The 25,772-nt window shown below is 36.8% G+C and overlaps 1 protein-coding gene across 3 annotated transcripts in view; it reads right to left on the bottom strand.

Annotated features, from left to right (window-relative positions):
• Nucleotides 1-24,588, bottom strand: part of SEMA3C (semaphorin 3C) — a 191,716-nt gene extending 167,128 nt beyond the window's left edge. The window contains exons 1-2 of one of the 3 annotated variants that reach the window (XM_072653207.1): nucleotides 23,885-24,588; nucleotides 21,126-21,272 (exon numbers count right to left, since the gene is read on the bottom strand). In XM_072653207.1, the coding sequence (XP_072509308.1) occupies nucleotides 21,126-21,228 (103 nt within the window). In that variant the 5' untranslated portion in view covers nucleotides 21,229-21,272; nucleotides 23,885-24,588. Of the gene's footprint in view, nucleotides 1-5,582; nucleotides 5,759-21,125; nucleotides 21,273-23,086; nucleotides 23,244-23,884 lie in introns of those variants that run through there. The other 2 variants (XM_072653208.1, XM_072653209.1) reach the window with 2 other exon arrangements.
• Between the last annotated feature and the right edge of the window lie 1,184 nt (nucleotides 24,589-25,772).

Raw genomic sequence — 25,772 nt, forward strand, 5'->3', positions numbered from 1 at the left:
GCTTAAAAAAACAAAGCAAAACAACTGCATTCACATTAAAAATTGTCAAGTATCTAAGCTAAAGATATGCTCTCCGTGCCAACTCAATCCCACGCCTGGCCCCTAAGAGTAACATTTTGAAATCTTGCCAAGCCCTTTTCTTGAAAATAACATCTTAATTGGTTTCTACTAATAAAATTTAAAATGTCGTTTTGGTGAAGATAGTGTATTCATTGTTTTATTCCACTTTAATGATCTAGTCTCTCGGAATGTTCTAAATAATATTTAGGGGGGTGTGGTGGCAACTCAGGAGCTTGAATTAAGACAGAGAATCATCCTGAGAGGTTAGTTGGAACAACAACAAAGAATGGGATAGAAGGCCTCACTGTAAAGAATATATTCGTTTCAAGTTTCCTACATAGTTGCAATGAGAATGGTTACTTCGTATTGTTTTATGACTATTACATAATAGTTGAAAGCTTTGTGTGAGCCTAAATGGATCATGATGAGAGAGAGAGAGAGAAAGAGAGAGAGAGAGTGTGTGTATGTGTGTGTGTGTGTGTGTGTGTGTGTGTGTGTGTGCGCGAGCTGAAGCTAAGTTTCAATTGTCCAGTAATTCAAGTCAAATCAGGGCATCTAATAGGGATATTCCAGGCTGTAACATTCCCTTTTTGTTTCATTCATGACAACTGGCTACCTAAGATGGAATCACATTAACGACTTGGCTTTGACTATGGACATCTAAACCTAAACCAATGATTTCTGTAACAGTTGCCAAAAGTTAGCCTCAAATATAAAGTAGACGGGGGAAAGAATACTGAATTGGAGATGAGAAGGCCTGATTTCTAAGCCAAGCTCTGCAATTAACTAGCTGTGTGGCCTGGGCAAATCACATCGTCTTTCTCCTTTGGTTTTTTCATCTTGAAGACAAAAGGGTTGGACCGGGTGATTACTAAGGTCCTGGCTAGATCTAACCTACAATTTTATAAAATTTCACTAAATGTAATGCTTATTCAAAATCACCTAGAAAGAGGAATGGAGGCAGAGGAAAGAAAATCTGCCAACTTGTTCTTCAAATATGGACAGAGTGATTTTGGAAAACTAGAAAAATCAAATCTGTGTTCCACACACAATTGATTTTTTGTTTCAATGTTTACTTATCTCTTTTTAAAACTAAACTCTGACAGAATCTCACACTCAGGAGGATTCATGAAACAGAATGCCAATTCCTTTTTTTTTTTTTTACAAAACCTTTAAAAATTCGAATTTAAGGAATTTTTAAACTAGATGTATAATACTTTTTAGATAACAGCACCTACTGAAGTAATCTTTTATTAGAGCTTTTTTTTCTGGCACCTCATTTTTCTCAACTGTAAAATGACAAGATAGTCTCATGCACATTAGAGCCATAAGATTTTATGACTGAATACTGCCAATAGATAAAAGAAGACAAGATCAAGTATGGAAGCAAAATTCAGTCATAGGATCCCAAGGAATATGAAGAATTCCTGCAGCCCTAGGTACACTTGAGGGTAAGAATATAGGAGGAAGATTGGTGTTGGAAAGATTGATGAGGAATTTCAAAAATATTCCCTTCAACATCTAGCATGCCCCAATGCCAGGCCTAGAGGCCTGAGGGCTACCCGAGTCTTACCTTACCTGTCCCAGGTCTTCGGTTGGCCAAACCGGATAAACGTATGAGAGAAGAGACTTTCCGGAGTCGAACAAGGGTTAGGCTTTATTCAGGGTCCTGGTTACATGTGCAGGGGGAGCTCTTCCTTAGGAGGGAGAGAGAAATCTCCCAAGGAGGCAAGATCTTACGGTAAGAGATTGGAAGTAGAAGTGTAAGTGGGGAGAGAGGGGGAGGGGAGAGCGAAGAGAGGAAAAACGGAGCCTTCTGTCCTGTCAGGGCCCCTCCGCGCTAAGAGCGCCTTCAGGCTTTCCTGACCCTAATTAAGCTCTCTGGCCGTGTAGTTTGCACCTGAATACCGTGCCTGTTAGATAACAATAGGTGTGCCCAGATCCGGGACAGTCTCGAGAGCGGGGATGCTCCTCCCATCACGTTTCTCACGGGAAGAGGTGGAAATACACGAGATAGCTCGGTCTCACTCCTCGATTCCCTGCTGTTTTCTGGGGGGCCTCATGAGAACTCTAAGATTTAGAAGTTCCCACCTTTACCCGCCCGAGACTGTCCACATGGAATTGAGCTTCCACCCCCAACACCCCAAGAATGTCCCTTTTCTTCCTTCCTTCCTTCCTTTCTTTCCTTTTATCTTTCTTTTTTGTGTCTATAATGTTTTACATTAGTCTCCTGGGTAATTTGTTCCATTGCATTTTCTCTCTGATTTTATTATACTCTCCCCCCCTCCATTCTTGTGGCACTTAACCATTTACAAACCTCTTTCAGTGCAACAGTCCTTTGATGACATTTGGACAAATATCATCACTACTTTACAGAAGAACAATAAATCTTACTCAGCTGATGCCTTTAGAAAGGGATTCATTGGGTAATGAAACTAGGCCTTCTTGACTGCAAGTCTTATGTTATTTCTGCCCAACTAAGGTTCTGCATAAAATAACATTACCTTTTACGAAAAAAATGACTTTACATATAGCCAATATTTTTGGAACACTTTAATGCCATAGAACGGGGGACTTCTGCATTTTATTAGATAATATTATGCTGCTTGAGAACTACGGTTGTAAGGGCAGCCTTTCTGGCCTCTAAGATCACTCACCTATGCTATCTGTACATTTGCACATACCAAAAGGCTTTGAAAGATTAGAATAGCTAATGTTCTCCACCCCTACACCCTGCTTTCTAAATTTATCTAATCAGTTCTATAGGTGATTATGGTCATTTTAAAAGCCATCACCATGGATACTAGCTAAACTTCAGTAGTAAATTGATGCGGTCGTTTGTTCCCCTTCATGCCTATTTAGAGGAAAGAAGATATTATCGGTGCTATGTAAAGTAGAATTAAAGATGAAAGCTCAAATTCCACATGAATTCATTTTAAAATATTTTAATATAAAAATGAGTGATAATTATGAGAACAGAATCAGAGAAGTTGTTACTTACCTAATAGGGTCCCTCAACTAGTACAAGAGTTAGAACTTGAACCCAGATCTTTTGACTCCAAGTGCCTTCTTTCCACTATTTCCTAAAGTATCAGGAATATCACTGGATGTGTATTCAAATGATATGTTCAAATCCTGGTTCTCTCGCATACTGACTATGTAGCTATAAGACTAATTCTTTCACAGACAACAAGAAAAGAGGAGCACAACATGAAAGACTTAGAGCTGGAAAAGGTCTTAGAGATCAATGACTCCAGTGTCATTCTACAGAAAAAGGGAACTGAGGTCCAAAGAGATTAAGTAACTTGCCCAATGTTTCACTGCTTGAGTCTGAAGAAAGATTTATACCCACATCTTTCTCACTCTGAGTGCACTGCTCTATCCACTAGACCAAGCTTCCTCTGAGTGAGGAAAGATGTTGACAGTCTAATAAAAGATGAAATAAAAGATGCTGACACTCTAGAATCGAATTGGGAAGAATCCAATTAGATAAAAATTAATGGGGATGAATTATAACTTTTACACTTAGTTTAAAACAAAGTAACTTGACATGTACAAGAGTGGATAGATAGTCATTCATGGGTAGACAATAGTCTGGAAAAGACACTGGGGCCTTAGTCAACTGCAAAGTTGATATGATAGACTGAAGGGGTATAACAACCAAACAACTAAGGTTTATCTTTTGCTGCACTAAGTCAGGCAATAGCTTCTGAGAGTGAGTACATGAGAATCCACTATGTTTTACCTGGGTCAGAACATATGTGCAACATGATGTTCTGAGATGGACATTACCTTTTAGCAATGCCACTGAAAACCTGGAGAATGCCTAGAAAAAGAAAGTAAGGAAGATCATGTGCCTTTAGCATATGCCGCATTTCTGATTACTAGTTGAAGGAAGTAGAGGTTTTTACTCTGACAAAGACTCAAGAAAGTAGAGAAGACTGGTGATGATAGCTTTCTTTAAGAACTCGAAAGACTGTGTTTGTCTCAAGAGAGCAAAACTAGAAGCAATGGTTAAAAGTTACACAAAGGTCATTTGGGTTATATATATATATATATATATATATATAAAACTTCTTAGAACTATCTGAGATTTGAATGAGCTCACTTCACATTTGAATAAGACAATACTGCTATTACTAGGTGGTACAGTGGATAGAGTGTCCAGCCTGAAGTCTGCAAGACTTATCTTTGTGAGTTCAAACCTGGTCTCAGACACTTTATCTGTGTGACCCTGGATAAGTTACTTAACCTTGTTTGTCTCAGTTTCCTTATCTGTAAAATGATCTAGAGAAGGAAATGGCAAACCACTCCAGTATATTTTTCAAAGAAATCCCAACTGAAGCCACAAAGAGTTGGCCACAACTGAAATAAATGAATGCAAGAAAACATTTTCATAGCACTTAAATATTTACAAAATTCTTTCAATATCTTATTTGATCCTAACAACTAAATGCAGTATATACCATTAGAAGCAGGTAGTTGGAGTGGCAGATAGAGCACTGGGTCTGGAGTCAGGAAGACCTGAATTCAAATGGTTACAAGCATAATCTCTGTTTGCCTCAGTTTCCTAGACTGTTAAGTAGGGATAATAATATCACTTACCTTTCAGGTTGGGGTGATGATCAAATTAGATAGTATTTGTAAAGCAATTTTTGCAGTACCTAGCACACATTAGGCACTATATAAATACTATTTTTGTTATTATCACAATTCTCCCTTGATTGAAGAGGAATTGGGGCTTGCCCGAATTGTTACTATTTGAGATGGGTATCAAACTCAGGTCTTCCTGACTCTGAGTCTTCTTCAGTGGAAGTCTTCACGCAGGCTACATGACCACTTGTTAGGTATGGCATAGAAGATATTATTTTGGAAATAAGAAATGGGAAGGCTAGGGTTTCTTTAATGTAAAATCTGATCTCATTGATTCTAAGTCCATTTTCTCATTTGCAAAGTGAAAGAAGTATAACTATGAAACTATAACTATGTAACTCTTACCATCCTTTTCTGCTCTAAAATAGTGGGAGTCTATGGATCTATGAGAATCATAATACCTAGCTACCTAACAGGGCTACTGTGAAAATGAAATTTATTTAAAGCACTCCATGTCTGAGCTACTGGTATTATGCCTTATAATAATCTCCATACTTCCTAGAAATCTCCAAAAATATATCCAATGAGATGATTGTATACAATCCTAATCTAACTAAAAAACTGAGATTCTTCTCTGGGAAGGAAATGGAGTTTTATGAGATCGTTTTGGCTTCCTTTTGTTTGGCTCCAGGCCCTAACAGCACTGAACATCTCCACTCTGGGTGTTACAACATTTCCCTCCCCCACTTGACATCTAATATTTATGTCATCTTCCCCTATTAGAACATATGCTTGCGGAGGGCAGATATCATCTTCTTTGCTTTTATTTGTATCCTTAGCACTCTTTGTATATACTAACCATTTAAAAAGAACTGTGTTATCTATCTATCATCGGCAAATGCTAAATGTATGTAGTAAATACTACTGACCTTAAAAGATGCATAGAACATTGTAGACAAATTTGGTTTCTTGGTCTTATCACTGTCCAGGTAGATTGTGTCTTGACAAACCCTTTTTCCTTTAAGGTTGTCTGACATCTAAAGACTGGCATTCCTCTTTGGTATTCTGATATCTAAAGAGTGTTATTTTCCTCTTCTCTCCGTTTCTGACAATAGGTAATAAAAGCAAAGTAAGATTCAAGTATCTGTCTTACAGAATATACCAAAGTCTGCATATCAGTCCCTTGGTTCTTTTAAACTCAGCTATGTGGAGGATGATTTACACAGATTTTCAAGATAGTGAAACTATTGCAAACCCAAAACAAGTGTACCCATATGCATTTATGCTTATGCCTTTAACAATCAGTGTCACAGAAAACATTTTTAAATTAAAAAGTTACACAACTCTCACAAGGACCTGGGGAACTTGGGAATTCAATACTTTAATCAAGTTTTTTTTTAAAAACTGGACTTAGTAAAGACTATTCAGATTTACAGGGAAGCTAGGTGGTACACTGAGGCTTGGGGCCTAGAAGACTCATCTTCATGAGTTCAAATTTGGTCCCAGAAATTTACTAGCTGTATGACTCTGGACAAGTCACTTAACTCCATTGGCCTCAGTTCCTGACCTGTAAAATGAACTGGAGAAGGAAATGACCAACTACTCCATTATCTTTATAGAGAAAACCCCAAATGGGATCATGAAGAGTCAAACACAAGTGAAATGACTCAACAACACAATTCAGATTAACATGGGAAGAGTAAAACATATCCTAAGAATAATTTTTTAAAGAAAAAAATGAGTTTTAATTAGTCTAAAACATCTTATTGCTTCATATTTTCATTTCTAGAACTAATAACCTTAGGGAAAGCAAAGAGTTTATGCTTCCTCTGAGTTTTCTATTTTATGCAGTTAGAGGATTAACATTAACCAGACCAGCAATCTTATATTCAGAGAGTGATATCTAGCCATCCCTTTTCAAGAACGTACTTTTATTAAAGTAATAACCAGACAATGAGTTAGATAGGATATTTCAAAGCTTTAATGTAAGGAGTCCCACTTAATCCCAGTCAGCTGATCCAGTTTAGCCCTTTTATTGATAATATTTCAAATCAGAAATTAAAAATCATTTAAAACTGTTTCCCACTTGGACATAAATGATAGGGCTAAAGTACTCCATAAAGTGCTTAAGCCAGTTTATGAACTGAATGCTGTATGTACATAATGTACATAAGGGATTTTAATTAGGAAATCAATTTTAAGACTGGTGATAGAATACAGACAAACTCGATGTCCATCAGAGCTACTTCTTGCTTAAAAGGAAACTTTAGGAGTTACAAGGGGGAAAAATTATGTTGTATGGATTGAAGATAAGAAAACAGGGAAAGGAAAATATATCTGGCATGCAATAATAAATTTACTTTCATGGAGCTTCAGTGGCCAATCAAAATGAGTAGTTATTATGGTCATCAGACTACATGCTACTAATTTAGAATGGGACATAAGATAAGATGTCAGCGGCTAGGTGGATAGGGCAGCAGGCCTGGAGTCTGGAATACTCATCTTCCTAAGTTCAAATCTGATTTCAGACAATCACTAGCTGTGTGATCCTGGGCAAGTCACTTAACTCAATTGGCCTCAGTTTCCTCATCTGCAAAAGGAGCTAGAGAAGGAAATGGCAAACCACTCCAGTATCTCCACTAAGAAAACCCCAGATAGAATCATGAAGAGTCAGACACAGCTGCAAATGACGAAAAAACAACAACAAGAGAAAGTGAACTCATCTCCAGTCATTTAAATGCGCTAGTTTAAAACATGGCTTTTCTTTGAAGTTACTGACTGAGTGGCAACTGTGTTCTCTGTATATAGTTTTGATCAGATCCTATGGAATTATTCTCACTCTTTCCCCACCCTCCTTCCCCATGCTTGAGTTGGCCACCAAGTTGCTATGTGTCTCCAGTCCTGTCCTGTGCAAATAATGATAACAATCCATGGGTATTTTTTGAGGATCATACATGTTTTTAAGATGTCTTTTGCAGAGACTGGATCTATTTATTTTATTGGCATGGGTCAGAGTGAGGAAGCTCTATCCACCAATGTAGAAATGCACCTGCTCTGAAACTTAGGTAGGGTCTTTGATGATTGCTTCAAGTTTAAGTGACTTCCCCTGAGTCACAGAGATAACACATGTCAGAGGCAGGCACTGGATCCAGGCCTTCTTGGATCCAAGGAAAGTTCTCTATTCATAGGCTGCTCCTTTATAGGTATTTAAGAGGCATCAAACACTATAAAATTATTATTATTCATTGTTTAAAAGCAGCTCAAACTCCCTGGCAACAGAGAAGAACAGGGTTTAGTGTTTCTGAAACATTTTGTACCCTGAAAAAAAATTTAACATTAAGTGAAAAGCCTAGAATAACAAGTAGTGAATTGGGAGCCTGGCCACTACTTACTACCCAGAGAATGTGAACGCTGGTTTCAGTTTACTCATCTCTGTCTGGTTGGGGGAAGAAAAGACTAATTATTCCATCTGTATCCTCCTGCTCTAACACACTGTGATTCTAGAGTAATTCAGTTTGCTGCAGAGTTCACACTTTCACAGGCAGCCTACCCTCCAGATAGCCAGCCCACTGCCTAACACTTAGCTTCTACTTTTTTTTTAGTCTCCACTTACTGCCAACCATTACTATGGTCTAGAAATACGTCTGTTTTTGTTCTTTGTTCTGAAAGACTTTGTATTAACAACAGGGAACAAAAAAGGGAGACACAAATTCAAAGGCAGAAAGCAAAGGGGGGCAGGAACGAATGTCCGTTAACTGCAGTTCTCTATAATTGTAACTTGTTAGTGTAATGGAACTGAAACCAAAATGATACCTCTTTATACCTTGTTATGAAAAAGATGTTCAGGAAATGGAAAAATTGGGAGTGTGGCTCAGTGCTAAATTTAGTTAGCACTGTAATGGTATCCACAAAAAAGAACAGTCAAGCCAATTCCTGCTCTTACAAAGGGAAGGAGTAGGTTTTATTAAATTTTGAAGACACACCCTTCGCAAAGTTAGCATGGTGCAGAGAAGAGGCACAAAGGATGTCACTATTCTGTAACACTATACCTGTGCACAGCACTCAGCCACGTAGTCTCTAAAAGAGGTCATGGCCCATGGTGTATCTAGGACAGCCATAAGGATATCCTGGGACACAAAAATATAAATGAGTTTTGCCAGAAAAAACAGAGGGCACAAGTTCCAAAGATGCAATTCTTTTCCTGGAGCAATAATTCTCAAGGTGAAGCAGGAAAGGATTTCCTCTAGCTTTATTTTTAAAAAGGCTCGATTACTCTAAGGGGGCACTAACTCAGAGGCCTTTTTAATGTGTGTGTGTGTGTGTGTGTGTATGTGTGTGTGTGTGAGTGTGAGTATGTGTGATAGATCTCTTTAGCTATCTGATGAAACCTATAGACCTCTTCTTAGAATGTTCTCAAATGTCTAAAATAAAAGACATAGGATTCTAGAGGAAACCAAAGGGTAATGAAAAGAAAGATGTAATTTTCCCTATCCAAGTTCACAGATGCCCTTGAAATCTATCCCTAAGTGGAGAAGAAATTTGGTGGACAGTTGACCTATCATGAGCTGTCTTTGGAGACAGTTAGACTTCAACTCAACAAGCATTTATCAAGCACTTACTATGTGCTGTGATAATTTGAATATTTAAATGTATTGACTAATTACAGCTTAGCTACAGTGGAAAAACAAGAGATATGTCAAAGACATTATTGTGGCTAATAATTAGGTTAATAATCAGGCAGCCAGGTGGATAAAGCATTAGGCCTGAAGTCTAGAAGACCTACTGAATAAAAGGAGTAATAATAGCACGGACGTTCCAAGCTTGTTGAGAGGATCAAATATGATAATAATTGCAAAGCCCTTAGTACAGTAGCTGACACATAGTAGGTGACATATAAATACTTATTCCTTTCCCCTTTTTTCACCTTATTTTTTATCAAAAGATATACTGATTTCTTTCTATATATATTCTAAGTCAATAACTGACAAAATTCCTTGCAACATACTCATAACATTTAAGGAAAATATATCACAATTTGTGAACAAATTTGTATAAGTTCTTTAATTTTTTTTGGCACTTAATTAACGTTTATTGGCTGAAAGAAGGAAAACATAAATCCTACATTGTCCAAATGGTGGGTAAATGAAGCTCTGTGGGGAGCTCTAGGGGAAAGGTTGTGTCAAATAGACTCCAAGTATTTCATTTTTCTCCCTTGTAGGCTTCACAAATACATTTGATTTGCTTTGGCACCATCTGACCTGGTCTATCTGCATTAGTTGTGACACTCATTCTTTAATCTAAGAATGAGTTATTTGTGTAGCTGAATTTCTTTGGTGCAAATTGGATACAATTCTAAAGAAAGATAGGATTACTACTAAAGAAAAATCTGAGGGCATATTTCAGTAGGAATTTTACATCACAGCATCATTTGATGCAGGTAAGCTGCATTCACTAGTCGCTAAGGAAGACGACAGAAGTCAACTATAACTTCGATTTGACGTTTCAATATATAATTATTTTTATTTTCTTAAAAGTCTTTAGTGAAAAAAAATCCAATGCCTCCCCATCATTTCTACAGTTAATAATTATTTCAATAAAAAAATCTGTAATAATTGACATAAAACTGATCTACTAAAATGCACATCCATGAAACCATAGCATTTACTCAGTGTAGTACAAGAGACATACCAGTAAATAGAAAGTGACAGGGGATTTTATTTCTTGGAAATTTTCCCATCAAATGAGATCAATATATCTGAAGTACTTTGCCAGTCTTAAAGAGCTATATAAATATGAGCTATCATTTTTTATACCAACTGCATTTCATAATATCATGCAGTATTTAATTAGCATTTATGTCATTAGCTTAATACTACTAATCTTTAGTCTCCCCTTTGAAGATTCCCAAGTCATGCCTGCCAACATTAGAAATCCCTACTTCATATTTCAATACAAAATGTGTAGGGAGAATTTCCAGAAGCATTGCCCTGGTCACCTTTACAGAGATTGATGGCTTTGCACAAGGCAACCTTACAAGTACATTTACTCTATCCATTAGGAGCCATCAAAAGGAGCACAAAAAGTCAATGGATCAACACAAGTTTTACTGAGGGTAAAATGTTTCAGTGAATTCATTGCAACCACAGTGGGTATTCTTGAAGATAAATGAAGAAATCAAGAACAACGGCCTTTTATCTCTTGGATGATGACAAGACAAACTGTATTCACCAAGCATGCCTTGTAATGTTAATGTGACCAAAGTTAATAAAATGGTAATTTATTATTTTGAGTATATTGTTCCAATGACAATTCATCAGGTTTTTGGGGGGGGTTGGGGGGTTGTGCTCACTAGGCAACTAGAGTCCTTTATTGTGTAATTAAAGCAAGGAAAACTTCTTACCTAATGAAGCAAATACTGACAGTTTTCTAAAATTCCATTCATTTTTAATTGATATAGCACCTATGACCTCTGAGATGGTAGCCAGCTTATTTACTTAAGAAAGAATGATAGGTGGTAAATAAAGGAGGCAAAATTGGAAAAAAAAATTCTAAAAGATGAAAGAAGAAATTACTTTAACTGCTGTAGGAATACACTGTGGAGCCATCTCCCCTAGCTTCTCTAATGTCCTAACTTCAAAATCTACCATAATTTATTCTTGTCTTTGGAACAGAGCTATGAACACAGAATTATAAAATTCAACATAGGCTGATTTTCCAAACACAATGTTCTCTTAAGAAAAAACATTCTCTAGTACTTTAGAATTCTTTACGTATCTTTTCCATGAATACTTTCATGTGTTTTCAGCAACCCACTCATCATTTAAGGTTTTCTTTTTCAGTTTTGCTTAGGAGAAAGGTTGCCAAAGTATCCATTAGTATTCCAGTGAACATCAGGCAACACCTATACATGAACAACCCACACACAGAGAGGTGGAACCGGTAATTTAAGAACATTTTAAATGCCAAGAAACTTTTGTTGAATACAATTCTTAAAGAAAAGCAAGAACACACAGTTGGACCTTATTAAGTCATAAGATAAGTATTTTTAGATCCCTCCATAAGACACGTTGATATTTCAAAGGGGTTTACGACCAACAAAAACTTGAAGTAAAGCCATGGGTGGCAACCAGCCAATGACAGCAATGATAAAAGTGAAGATATGCTTGAAAACAGCTACCACCAAAATAAGTGCTCATTATTTAAAGTTTCGTTTGGGTTATAATGGCATTGCTAAATAAATTCATTTTGGTATTTTTATGAGGTTTATGGCCGTAATATGATTTTTGTCAAAATAGAAGTTATTCAAATAACATAGGGTTTTAGAAGTTTTGAGACTTACTGGGGCATGTGGTAAGATCCTTGGTTTCTAGTTCTGCTATTTACTATAAACTATTTCATCTAAACAATGTCAAAATATAAAAATGAAAAGGGATATTATTAATCTTTACACTATCTGGTCTTCTTACTTTCTATTATTTCATTGTTCAGCACTGGATAGAGAAATCAACCAAATGATTGACTAAATTATTCACTTCGTTGTTGTTACTGATGTGCTTTAGAGGAATGCAGACAGAAATATGCTGGACAGATGACCGGCTCAATGTATTCACAAGTGTGAAAATAACCTTTACTTCTCAAAGACTTTGTTGAGTCATGTTTTTGGTTTGTTCAGTCATATCTAGCTCTTCGTGACCTCATTTTGGGGATTTTTTTTCATTTGCCACTTCCTTCTCCAGCCCATTTTACCCAAGAGGACACTGAGACAAACAGGATTAAGTGACATGCCCAGGGTCGAAGAATTAGCAAGTGTCTCAGGCCAGATTTGAACTCAGGAAGATGAGTTTGCCTGACTTAGGCCCTATCCTCTATCCATTGAGCCACCTAGCTGCCCCCATCTCTCAAAGAGAACTCCCTTTAAAGCAGTAAGATAGTAGGATTACAATGGCTATATAAATCTTATTTCAGTCACAGAGGGATGACTTTTATTACAGCAGAGATAGAGGTAATTTTAAAAGATTGGCAAGTTTTACTAGATTTCTTAAAGTATATATATATGTGTATATATATATACACACATATATATGTATCTATATGCATACATATAGATACATGTGTATGTGGGTATACATGTATAAAATGAGTGCATTGGCATAGAAGAATTCTAATATCTGTTCCAGTTCTAAAATCCTCTGATTCTTGTTATCCTATGCAACAGCAGTCAGGAATAAACTCAGTTTCCTTGGAATCCACACTATTATTTGAGAAAGGATTTGATTTTTTTTTTTAATACATTCATTTCAGTTTTTCAAAGACAAAAAAATTTCTAATACGTAAGTTTGTTCAAGGCAGAAAGTATGCCAAGTTTCACCTTTTTCTAATGCCAAAGAGTGCTAAACAGTGCTTCCCATATATAGTACGTAGTTAATAGATACACATTTGTTGTTGTTGAATCTAATATGCTATTTAATAGTTAGTATTTTGCTAACCTCCCAAATAAAAGAGATGAATAAGATTTTGAGTGACTATTATATGCCAGGAACTGTGCTAAACACTAGGGATACAAATACAAATAGAAACAAAGATAATGCCTGACCTCAGAGTCTACAATCTAAGGATTCCGATCCAATTACAACAGGATTACAATTACAATCTCTAAAATTCTCTTCCACTCTAAATCTGAGACCACAACATAAGTCTCTACAACAAAGTGAATGACAAAGCATAAAATATGGTCAGCTGGGGCTATTCAGCTCTATTTATTGTCCCAAGAGGACCAACACATGAATCCAGTTCTATAACTCATAATTCTGCCAGAGGATTAGGGGAAATAAAACAACTGAACTCTGAGTAATATTCTAATGAGAGACATTACAAAGAGCAAATTTAATTTTTAGGAAATAACCTTCTCATGAATAGTTTACATGTTTAACTAAAATGTGAATTTCTTTGTTAACTAGGAACCCCTACTTCTTTTCAGATGTGAGTTCCTGTTTAATTTTAAAATAAAATTATTTAAATTATAAGTGAAAAAAGGCTTCAGAGGTCATGTGAGTGTTTATAAAGTTGGATTCTGATGCCCAGAATGGAGCGGTGATCCTTTGTTCTCAAAGACTAGGCCAGAAAAGCACAACTTCAGGTAGTTTCTATTCAAACTGGAACAGCTTTGGGAATGGGGACAGTGGAGGATGGTACGTCTGAAGAGGAACTCAAGTTCAGAGATGACCATCACTACTTAGGGCACATAGTGATGATTCTTTGGTCATAACAATTATGTTCTAAGCCCTTTCCTATCTCTATATTCCCAGTGTGTTAATCATCTCATCAGTTCACATGGGCTTAACTATTATCTGTATGCAGTTGATTCCCAAATTTACCTATCTAATTCTCTACCTAGATATACCTCCCAGGCATATCAAATTCTCTCATTGACTAAAAACTCAATCTCAAAAGCACTGAAAACAGTACTGATTATCTTTCCCTTCCCACCACACCCCTCCTTCTCTTAACTTCCCTATTTTTAACAAGGGCACCACTATTCTTTCAGTCTCCCAAGGTAGCAAATGGAGTATTCCTTCACTCTTCATTTTCAGTCACTCTTCATATCCAATGAATTGTTGCTATGACATCCACAACATCTCACATTTGTTTCTTTTTGTCAACATACAAACCACATTTTCCTCTGATTCTGACCTTCATTTCTCACCTAGAGAGATGAAATAGACTGGTCTTCCGTGCACCCACACTCTTCTGGTTTCAACCTTCACAGTTGCCAAATTGATTTTCCTAAAGTATAAGTCTGACTACGCCAATCCCTTGTTCAAGAAACTATTGTCTATTGCCTTTAATAAGAGCATTGCTCTGTTAAGCTTTTAAAACCCTTCACAATGTGGTTTCAGCCCATATCTATCCAATCTCATTAATTGCACAGTAATTCCCCTAATTATACAGCCACCAAATTAGCTTGTTTGGTGTTGTCCTACCTTAATGCCTTTAGGCTGTGTCCCCTATGATTTAAACACTCATTTCCACCTCTTGGAAGCCTCAGTTCCTTCAAAGTTCAGATCAGGTGCCCCTTCCAAGATATTGTTCCTAATTCTCCCAGTCATCAGAGCAATGCCCTTCTGCCTCCAATCACAAAGAAACATACACATATTTCCTTTGTATGTAGTTTGAATTTGCTTAACTATGTACATGTTCCTTTCTTCCATAAAAAATTCTTTGATAGACCAAGAACATTTCATTTTGGTCTACATACCCTCAATACTTTCTACAGTGTTTGCTATGTAGTACACAAGTAATGAGTGTTTCTTTAAATTGAACACCATCTATTAAATAATAGACCAGAGGAAATCTGGATCTTTGGAGAAGGCATTCAAACCAATAAATTAGGAATCCTGAAGTATATTACAAAATGGAAAGAGTAAACCCACAGGGACAGAAGTACCCAAAAAATCACAATGCCATTAAGAGGCAATTGAGAATAGAATTCTGATTGATTTATTGGTTTTAGACTACGTTACTCTGGCGTCTTAAGGTAAGTAGTCATTCAAAGGAAATCAAAATAAATTTCTCTTAAAAAACCTCCAATGACTTCATATACAAAATTTAAAGGAAATCACAAGATGCATGATAAAGTGTTTCAATTAAATTATGACATAGTTCACTGAGAATTGTTTAGAACAAGATTAAAGAGACTGCCTTTAACTTTCAATATAAATTATTCATGAATGATAGGCATAAACTTTTTATTGGATTACTGATCTTATGATGTTGGAAACATATAGACAATGAATACTCTACAAAAGTCTTCAATAAAAATACATTGTGAACACAACTGTATTTCAAATGAAACACAATTTATTAAGAGAAGCTGGAACACAGAAATATAAATCTCTTTTAGCTTTTAAATTTCTTTTCATTTCTTATTGCCAGGAATGATTGGAAGTAAAGTATCTTGTATTACCACTTGGTCACCTTATCATTTGCAAATAAAATGTAAAAAAAAAAAAAGAATGAATCAAAAGTATGTATTTTTCTCTGGTTTCAAGTGATTAAGGGATAAATACAATTTATAGTACAGGGAAAGATCAATTTCCAACTTTTTATTACTCTGGAATGCATTCATGCTTTAAACCTCATTCATTTATATTCCTCTTGCCTTCTTTCATAGTTGAATTTTAGTGTAGTATGAGTTTAGTATTGAACAGATTCACCATAAAAGTACAGTCTGTCTGTAATTTTTATGCAAAATAATCAGTAGTAGAAAGTGAATATATAAAAAGAAAAGCACAATCTTGTGCCAACTATTTTTTTTAGGATTCGTCCAAGAATATTTCAACAAAAATGCTTAACTTCTTTTTTTACCAGAAATTTAGAGAGATTTTCTTTGAGTCAGATTTGAATTGTAAATGGAATAATTACTAGCAGCAAAAGACAAAGTAATTCAGACATTCTCTCTAGTCATAAATGTTATTCACGATAGAAAAATAGAGCATCAGAGTATATCTTTTTTATCTCCAAAAAAGAACTGACCACATTTTAAATACTGTAATTGAAAAACTACACAGAGAAGAATAGATATTCTAGTGAACTTAAGAGAGACAGAAAAAGTTTCCAAAATAGTTGGCCTTATTTGTGAGAAAACATTTTCAAACTGAACTGAAAGACCGCTGGCTCTGGAATTGAGGAACTTAGGTTCAAATACCATCACTGATACTTGTTCTCTGGGTGACCTAGGGCAAGTTACTTAATGTTTCTGAATCTGTTTCCTCATCTATAAAATTAAACAGTTGAATTAAATGGTCTATGAAATCCCTTATGTTCTGATGGTCCTGATATTTCAAGGGAAATACTCCTGGATGTTCTGCCAATACCTTAATCTCAACTTATCTAAAACCAAAATCACCATGGGCCAAAAATGAAACAAAACGGAAAAACAAACAAAAAAAATCCCACCTCCTCTTCACGTATTTCCCAGAAATAGAGGTAGAGAGTGGAAGCAAGCTGTATTAGGAATGAGTATTCCAGGGAAATTCCCTACTCTGGGAGAAGGAATTCACTATTCAAGTAAGAGAACATCCAAGGTGATATTCAATTTCAAGGCTTTTTCAAAAGGTCTGAAGTTGGAAGAGGAAAGTGCTAACAAGGCTGTTTACAAGGACAAAATAACCTGGGAAACAAGTAACAAGTTGTACATAGTCACAGAGCAATAGAGCTGAATGGCCATCTAGAAATTCCTAGGAAGCAATTATATGGCAGAAGCTGCCTACCCTCCTCACAGGGTTGTTGTAAAAAAAGGGTTCTCTAAGCTTTTAAATGTTGTATAAATGTAAGCTGTGGTCAGAGGCATATTCTTAAAGGTTTGCTTCACTCCATAACTTTCACTTTCTGCCTGGGTTCTACCAGTGATTCGGCCAAAAACCATGTCTTACCTTATACTACTTCTTTTCACCTACCACATGATCAAGTCAAACCCAACACATTTTGAGTTTTCCTAGCTTTGACCCACAGTTGCTGCCATTTTGGAAGTCTGGAATGACTAGATGTCACTCATCTCTCTTATAAAACGTACACCTACCCATTACTCACAAGGCCTAGTTCAAAGAATATTCTTTGGCCTCTATCAAACCTCCTCTCCCATCAGTGAGGTTCCTTCCTGTAAACTGCCATAACACTTTGGTTGGGACTTTTCTTATTTGTGTGACTATAATATGAAGTAGATGATTTATAGACATGTTATTTGTGTATGCAAGTACAGGAGTGTCAGTACTTTAAGGACATTTGCATATCTTTGTTTTTCAACACATAAGTAAAAGTAAGTACACATAAGTACATAGTAAGTGCTTTAGGGATATTGTTTAATATCATACTTAGAATCAAGGAGAACTGCAGGACTTTCAACTGCATAGAATCACAACTGTGGAAACTATGCCTCTTAGATGATATTCAGTCTGCCTTTTCATGGCTTCTGGGAAAACAGACTTTCTGGAGGAAAAATAATGTCTTGTTTTTTTTTCTGTCTTTTGGTATGATGTGACAAAGACTATAAATGAAAAATGTAGAATTGAGCCAAAGGTAGCTATCCTCCCTGCCCTTCTCTACATTCAAATGCCAAATAACCAGTCTAACTGACCTATCCCCACCACCTAAAACTGATCAAATAAATTGTTAACGCCATTTAGCTACAATCACAAAATTTATATAGAAGGTATGGTATTTGGAAATCAGAGCAGAAAGAGTCAAAATCCTGGCTCATTTGCTTCCTACATGACATTAAGTAGACAATTATTTCAATTCTCTATTCCACATTTTCTCCATTTGCAAAATAAGGGGGTCAGATTAGGTGATCATCCAAATTTACATCAGGCTCTTTGGAGATTATTAACTTGATATTAAGTTTGTACTGATTGGTTATTTCTTAATAGAGAAAATTTAGTTGGTATAAGTGTAAACTACCTAGAGCAAGAGTTCTTAAACTGAGACCCACAGAATCATGGCTTAATTTCAGGGAAAACTGTGAACTTGGATGGGAAAAGAGATTAAAACTTAATTTCCTGAAGCTAAATGAAATTTGGCATTTATTTCAATTATGAATTTTAAAAAATCATCCTGAGAAGGGTCCTTTGGCTTTACCAGACTGCCAAAAGGATCCATGACTCATATACAGACAAAAAAATGGAGAACTCTTAACCTCCAGAAAAGTAATCTCCAATCTGGATTCTCCCATAATAAAGTTTATTCAGCAACAGTTTTGGCTAGTACCATAAACAGAGCTGCCTGTAAGAGGCCAAATAAAATGTTAGGCACCAACTAAAACTAAAATCAATCATCCATCCTCTAATCTCTGCCAAAGGAAGTGCAATTCTGTGTGATAGCAACATCTCTTGTTGGTTTCATTGATTATAGAAATGATTGTGTTGGGCTGCAGTAGAGGAAAGATAGGGAGGAATCTTACAAGGTGCCAGCTTGTAGAGATTACTAAGAGGCAAGGTGATAAAAAGGAAGTTAAGAACAGAACAGAGAGAAAACAAAGGAATCATGGGATGGAGATAGACAGGGAGAGAGGATGGAAGTGACGATTTCCTTCTTCTCAACTTGATCCCTTCATCATCTTTCTCTCCCTCCAGACTAACTCAGCTATCAAACTGCAGTGAGGTAAGGCAAAAATTGTTAAGAATCAGAAAACTTAGGTTCAAATCTCCACTCAAATATGGATAAGATGCATGAGCTAGGTCAAAAGCTTCCATTTCCTCAACTGTAAACTAGGAATTGTAACTCTTGCATTGTCTACTTCACACTGCCATTATTGGCAAATCAATTTTCAAATATCAAAGTAGTATACAAATGTGTGTGTATATAATCATATTATTTTACATATATGTCCAATATACATATATATTCATATGTGTACAAACACACATATAGATGTGAATATAGTATCTCCACTTGGTGTCTTGAATTCCAAAAGGTTAGGGGAATTTGCATATTTATGTAACACACACAGTAAACAGTAAAAGCAAATTTGAAATAAGACTGATGTACAAATTAATCTTTTAGAATATTGTCTATATTTGACTACCTACTATGGAATTTTGAGATTATCCCCAAGAATGATAATTAATTCATGTAAGGCAAAACACAATTTATTTTTGATGGGGAAGAATGATAAATTCACAGCAGAAAACTGTAATACAGAAGCTACTTTAGATAGTACCATTGGAGTAGAGGAAGAAATATTCTATTTGGTGTGCCCTCTTTTTTCCTGTCCCTTTGCCAAATGTTGAATTCACTTTAGTAGCTACTTTTTTAGTGTGGATGCAGTTGTACCTTTATTAGATGAGTTTTTCTCCACTGAAGAATTCTTCTGAGATATTTTTTTTGGATTGACAAACTCTTTCAACAAAACTTTCAGGAAAGCACAGTCCTAGCAGCATATTGGTCTTTGAGATCAATACTTTATACTATTAGTCCTTTATTCTGAGACCATGTATTATAGGACACATGTTCTTGAGTAGGAATCTATTATCAACATGGGAGCTTTTGAAAATAGTTTTAAAAATATGACATTTTTAAAAACTTTCATATCTCTAAGCGCTTTTTGTTAACATTCTTCATGTCACCAAGAATGCAACTTGGCTCCAAAGAAGTCTGCCACTTACCTTTCCCGATGTTCAAAGTACAGTGTACTTATAAATACATATTATTGACTCTACTGTTCCTAATACTCAGACAATAAGCTTTCTAGAATATAAATTAAAACACAGTTGCTCAAGGTCAGGTGGCCAGTATGTATCAGAGAGAGAACTTGAATCCTGGTCATCCTAACTCCAGTGGCCACTCCCTGTCCTCTACTCCAAGCCTCAATCTTCCAATCAAGAAGAACAAAAAGTCATGGGTTTTAAGAAGGCTTGGCTCTTGAGGATTGGCGTAGAAGCATGAATGTTTAAACAGGCTTCTTATAATGCTTTAATGCGACTTTAGGTAAATCACTTAGCAACTACAAATATTGATAGAAAAAATAAATAAGAAGAACTCAAATGAAGTAAACATTAAATGCCAGTCAATGTGCTATTTGAAATTCAGGATAGCTAACCATGTCAGAAGATACATGTATACCACAGAGAGGAAGGAGAGTACATTCTCAGCCAAAAGATAATATAAATGGGGTGGGGAGGGAGTAAATTGGTCCAGACAACATTTGGGTTTAAGCAACAATGAAATGGAGTTGAGAGAAGTAATAAAAATACAAATGAAACTGACTGGCTGAATGGCTTCTCTCATCCATCTCTTATTGTATCCATTTATTTTCGGTTAGATGACTCACCAAAATCACCCTTTGCAAATGGTTTGAATTGTACACAATAAGAGTTCATGCATACATTTGGCAATCCACTTGTTCCGAGGGTATTATTCCCTTTAACTTTGTGAACACAAATTTCTCCCAAGCTTCTGAAAAATACATTCTCAGACAATACCAGTGAAAATCATGGTTCCAACTACAGTCTCAAGTCCTTTTAAATCAATGAAAGGCTTTTAAATTACCTCAGAACAGTTTGGGGAATAAGAGCCAAAATTGATTGAGGCCATTTTCAGCAATTAAGTAGCATACTTTTATCTCTACTAGTTATAGATTCTTAAAAGTCTCAAGAAGCATTTTTCAACATGAATGTTGAGACCAAATATTTTATAGACCTGGACATCTGTTTTCTACAGATTATAAACTTCAAATGTAAATTATATGCACTGATCCTCTAAAACATTTATATGGACAACTTCCTCAAACACAACTTTGCTAGAATATACTACAATTAAAATAAGTTTTACGCAAAATGTTCCCCTGTGAGAGGGATTTGAACAAACAATATCTAATAATGCTTTCCCTCCTAATTAGTTTCTTAATCATTAAACACTGTATAAGAAGAAACAAAGCCTTAAAATAACATTTGCTCAGGAATGTTTATCTTCTTTCTTACCATTGAATGTTAAATAAACTCTTGCCTGAAGCTGTGAAGATCCTTTTACACAGCCAGAATAAACAAATGCCCCAATCAACACTTGGATTGCCAGAAATGTCATCTCTTCAAATCTGCAATTTAATATCCAAGGGGGAAAAAAAACTCCTAAGAGAGAAAAAGAACAAATTCATTACATTTTGTCACCTGTCTCAGGTAAACAGAAATATTAAATTGGAAAGAGCTTTGCCCTTTCTTACCATCACCAATATACTTGAACTCTAAGTAATTAAACAGTAGGAGGTGCTGTTTTTTGATTTTTCCAACCAATTTCTTAGATTTAGATCTGAAAAGGACTTTAGAGGTTACTTTATCCAACCCCTTTATTTCACACATTAGGAAATGGATTCAGAGAGATTAAATTACTTCATTTTTAAAAAATCATATACCTAGAGTTGTAAAGAGCCTCAGAGACCATCCCGTTCAACCCCATCATTTTACAGAGCAGGAAACTAAGGCCACAGAGGTTAAATGATTTGCTCAGGATCACACAGGTGGTATGCATAAAAAGTGAACTTTGAACTGATCTCTTCTAACTACAATGTCAGTGATCTTTTCACTGTGACATGTAGTCTCTCAATGAAAATTTGGATTTGGTTAGACTAGGTCTAGAAGTTATTCAAATTACAATTTCAAGACCACCAGAGGAACTACTTTTATATAGAAAGGCTTTATTTGAGTCAAGTCACCTACTGGAAAAATTGTCATGCTATTGTTAAAGCAAAGCAAAAAGGGCACAAGTAATTGTAAAACCCATTTACTAGGCCAAAAATAATCTATTCATCCCATTATTCACACATCTACAAATATATCTGTGTGTGTGTGTGTGTGTGTGCATAGCTACTTGAAAAATATTTGAGAATGGTGCCAGCAGGGAAGAATAACTAAAACTTTATTTTCCTTGAAAAAATATAACAGTTCAGAACAACATATATGTACCTATGGAGTCATCACTCAGTATAGCAGTTGGAGTGCAAATGCACAATCATCTAGTATATACCACTACTTACATGTTACTACATTTGCATTACTGTCTCCAGAAAGGGGATTCCACCATCTATGCAATACTTTGATTTTAGGCTCACACTAACCAGTTAACAACCAGCTCCCAATCATGACTACACCAGTTGTTGCAAAATGTTGATACAGCCAGTCTTGGGCCAGATTCAAAATGATGACTTAGAAGTGAGTAAGTCAATGAACCATAAAATATAGACCTCACAGATAATAAATCACACATGAAGTAGATTGCTCAAATTCTCAAAAAAGAAAGAAAGAAAACAAAACAAAACCAACTAAATGTAATAGTTATTCCTTCTTTGAGGTCCAAGGCAGGGACATCTACTTGTCTTTGAGTTCCAGGAAACACATATGAAGATCGGGTAAGGAACAGGGCTATGATCAAAACTGAGTAGAACACCTGTGTCTACAATTTACAAAATAAAACCTAGACAGCAAAAAAAAAAAAAAAAAAAAAAAAAGCCCCTCTATTTTGGAATAGCCCGCAGCATGATTGTAGAGTTTGCTAAGTAATACAATTAGACAACGCCGCTTGGCTAGAGATTATTTTTAAACAGGTCACCGCAATTCTGATACTTAACACCATGCTGCTGCTTTAAAATCCACCACTAAGCTTTCAACATAATCCTCTTCAAAGTAAGAACTGCTATTAAAGTCTGATAAGATCTCTCTGTCAAGCCAAAACAAAATGGGCAATCATATTTAACATGTGATTTTTAACAGATGCTACAGAACAGGTCTCTTACAGAAGTCCTAGTACAAGCAGTAAGAAGAATGTGGGGTGCCTTCGTTTGCTTACCCATAGACTAAGGGAACTATAGAACTTCTGTTGCTGAATCTAATTGAGAATAAATCTCAAAAGAACAGTGATTCCCCTCACCCCGTTTCACCAGCCTCCTCACCTCTTAATCCTAAATTAATTCCCAGTGAAGAAAACTGATTTTCTGGGTGAAGTTCCTTTGGCAATTGGCTCTCTGGTTTGGCAGTTTCCACAGTTAAAGCCAAAGTAACAGGAAAGGAGAGCACAACTCAAGAAGTTGCCTGGCTTCTGTCCTATTCAGCACTAATAATAAATACGCATGCCTGCGTTGTCATTGACATGATCACTAACCTCTCTCATGTGCATCCCAGGGGAGGGAAACCAGTCAGAAAATAGAGTCCTATCTCGGGTCAATGTGTTACATTAAAAGGAACTCGAGTGCGTGAAAGCCAGATATAGATGAGAACCCCAAACTCTATTTCTCCCCTAGAGAGTGATGAGAAGAGGCTGAAATCTAAGTGACTTGTACACGATTTCCACTAGCAACCGATCTCTTCCTCCAATCGTAAGAACTCATCCCAGGGGTTACACTGGCTGCGGGTTTAGGTTTTTCACTCATCCCAATCTAACAACACAGTGGGATGGGGTGGGGGAGTAAATGAATCGAGGAGAAAGGATCCTTTCGTGTCTTCTCTCAGCCCCCTCCCGCCCCCCACACTTTTTAAACCACTTAACTTTAAACTGCCCCTGAAGGCAGGTGTCATATCCTAAAGAAGCAGTCCCAGCCAGACCCAGGCTAAATCCTTCCTGACCAAACCTCAGGGGCTCTTCACTTAATGGAGCACGAGGACATGGCCTTGTGGAAAATCAAACAAAACAGAATATTAAGTAAAAAGTTACAATAAATTCGCAACACTCCAGAGGACAGGAGCCAACTTACCCAGCTCGGAGGAAATCAGCCAGCCAAAGTCATCGGGGTCGCTCCTCTGCCTTCTAGCAGCCGGTGGCTCTGTTCCTTTTTCTTTCCCTCTTCAATTTGTGTTTATTATTTTCAAGCAGAAAGCCTTAATTTCCTCAGTGTGTCAGTCGCGAAATTCTTCCCTCCGGGTAGTCCGAGTTTCTCTGTAAAGCAATCCTCAGGGCTCTCCACCGCGGCGGCACCCGGAGTCCTCCCTATTCCTCAATTAAGCACCTAGGACTGAATGGAAAGCAGCCGAGCTATGACGGTGAAAGCCCTGGTTTCCAATTACATTTACCCCTGGAGCTGGTCCTACTTGTCTCCAGTACCACGCCGCGGCTGAGCCCTGCATACATCATTAGCTGAGCAAATAGGGGCTGCATCTCATAACTAATGTATAAGCCACACCCAGCGCTCGGGAGAGGAAGAAAGACCGGGACTGAGGGAGGCAGCCCTAGGGGCGGGGGAAGGGGTGGGGAGCAGCATGCCCAGAGAATGGGCTTCCGTCAAAATCCAGGAATGTGCTACCCAGAATAAAGAGACCTGCTGAAAACCTCCGTTTCTTTAGCAGTCTGCAATGGAAAGGGAAAAAAAAAACAACTTGCCGGGTGGGCTCGAGGGATTTTGTAGCATCCAGGCAGAGCTTGGAAAGCTTACAGACTTCGCTTTCGCCTGAGTTGTATTAAAGTGCAGAGCAGTTTTGCCGGGCAATGATCTCATCCTTTTAAGGCAAAGACATGTGTGTTTCAGAAGCATAGGCAACACCCCCCCCCCCTTTGTCTTCCCCCCCGCAAAACCTTCTGGACCCAGCCAGGAAACATCCACACTCTTGCCCCAGAAATCTATTCCAGTTTTTAATGGGGATTGTTTCCTATTACTGTTTGCCTCGCATCCTGAGAGCGCTTTCATTTGACCTTTTCAGTTTGACTCATCTTTTTACACCCTTTGCTCTTGGATACTCCCAGATCATAATAATGAGAAGAAACTTATTTCGCAGTTCTAGGGTAGAAGGCTGTTTTGAAGTCCGCAAATCAAAACTGGCTTAGTAAGTTACAGTACTTAAGACTTTAGGAACGTGAGCCGAGACTACTGTGCAGGTAAAGTCACTGAACCTTAAAACGGGCTTTGATGTTTAAATCAAAAGTGATTCGCTCTGCAGCGAAGGCAGAACCAGATGTTTGAACACCACCGAGATGTTTCAGCGCCTCTAAAGCAAGCAGGCACTTGCGGCTGAAAAAATAAAATAAAATCAGAATGTACTGCAGCCCGGTAGATGTCACTGTACAGAGGTGAAGAAGGAAATTCAAAGTCAGGTTATTTCCAACTGCGATTTTAAAATAAAACTCTTAGACTTCATTGTATTTAAAGGGGGTTTTACTTTAGCCATTTCTTGACAATTTCCATTTCTCACCTGAAGACGATTAAAAATTGTGGTTTGACTAAGGCTTGATTTAATTGGATTTCAGACTTAGAGAAACGTGAGCACCTCATATTTCTCTGATACCTTGATACGATTTTTGATTTAGAACTGAAAATAACTTTTAAAAGTAATCTAGTCTAGCTCTTCTTTAACAGATGAAGAAAAAGCAGCCCAAGAGGTGAAGTGATTTACTTAAAAGGTAACAGGTAGGAAGGAGAGTTAGAATTTGAACAGAGGAGCTTTGACTTCATCACTTTCCCCACTGCCAGTCAATAAAATCTAGAAAGAGAAGGAACTGAGTAGCAAGATGCTTCTTAAAACGACATCAGAAGTCCAATACGTTTACTAAATAAGTGACATCTGGGTGGATGGAGTGTAGGGCCTGAAGTCAGGAAGACCAGAGTTCAAATCCAACCCTAGACTTACTAGCTATACACACCCATGGAAGCA

Source organism: Notamacropus eugenii, chromosome 3, assembly GCF_028372415.1.
Source record: "Notamacropus eugenii isolate mMacEug1 chromosome 3, mMacEug1.pri_v2, whole genome shotgun sequence".
NCBI lineage: Eukaryota > Metazoa > Chordata > Mammalia > Diprotodontia > Macropodidae > Notamacropus > Notamacropus eugenii.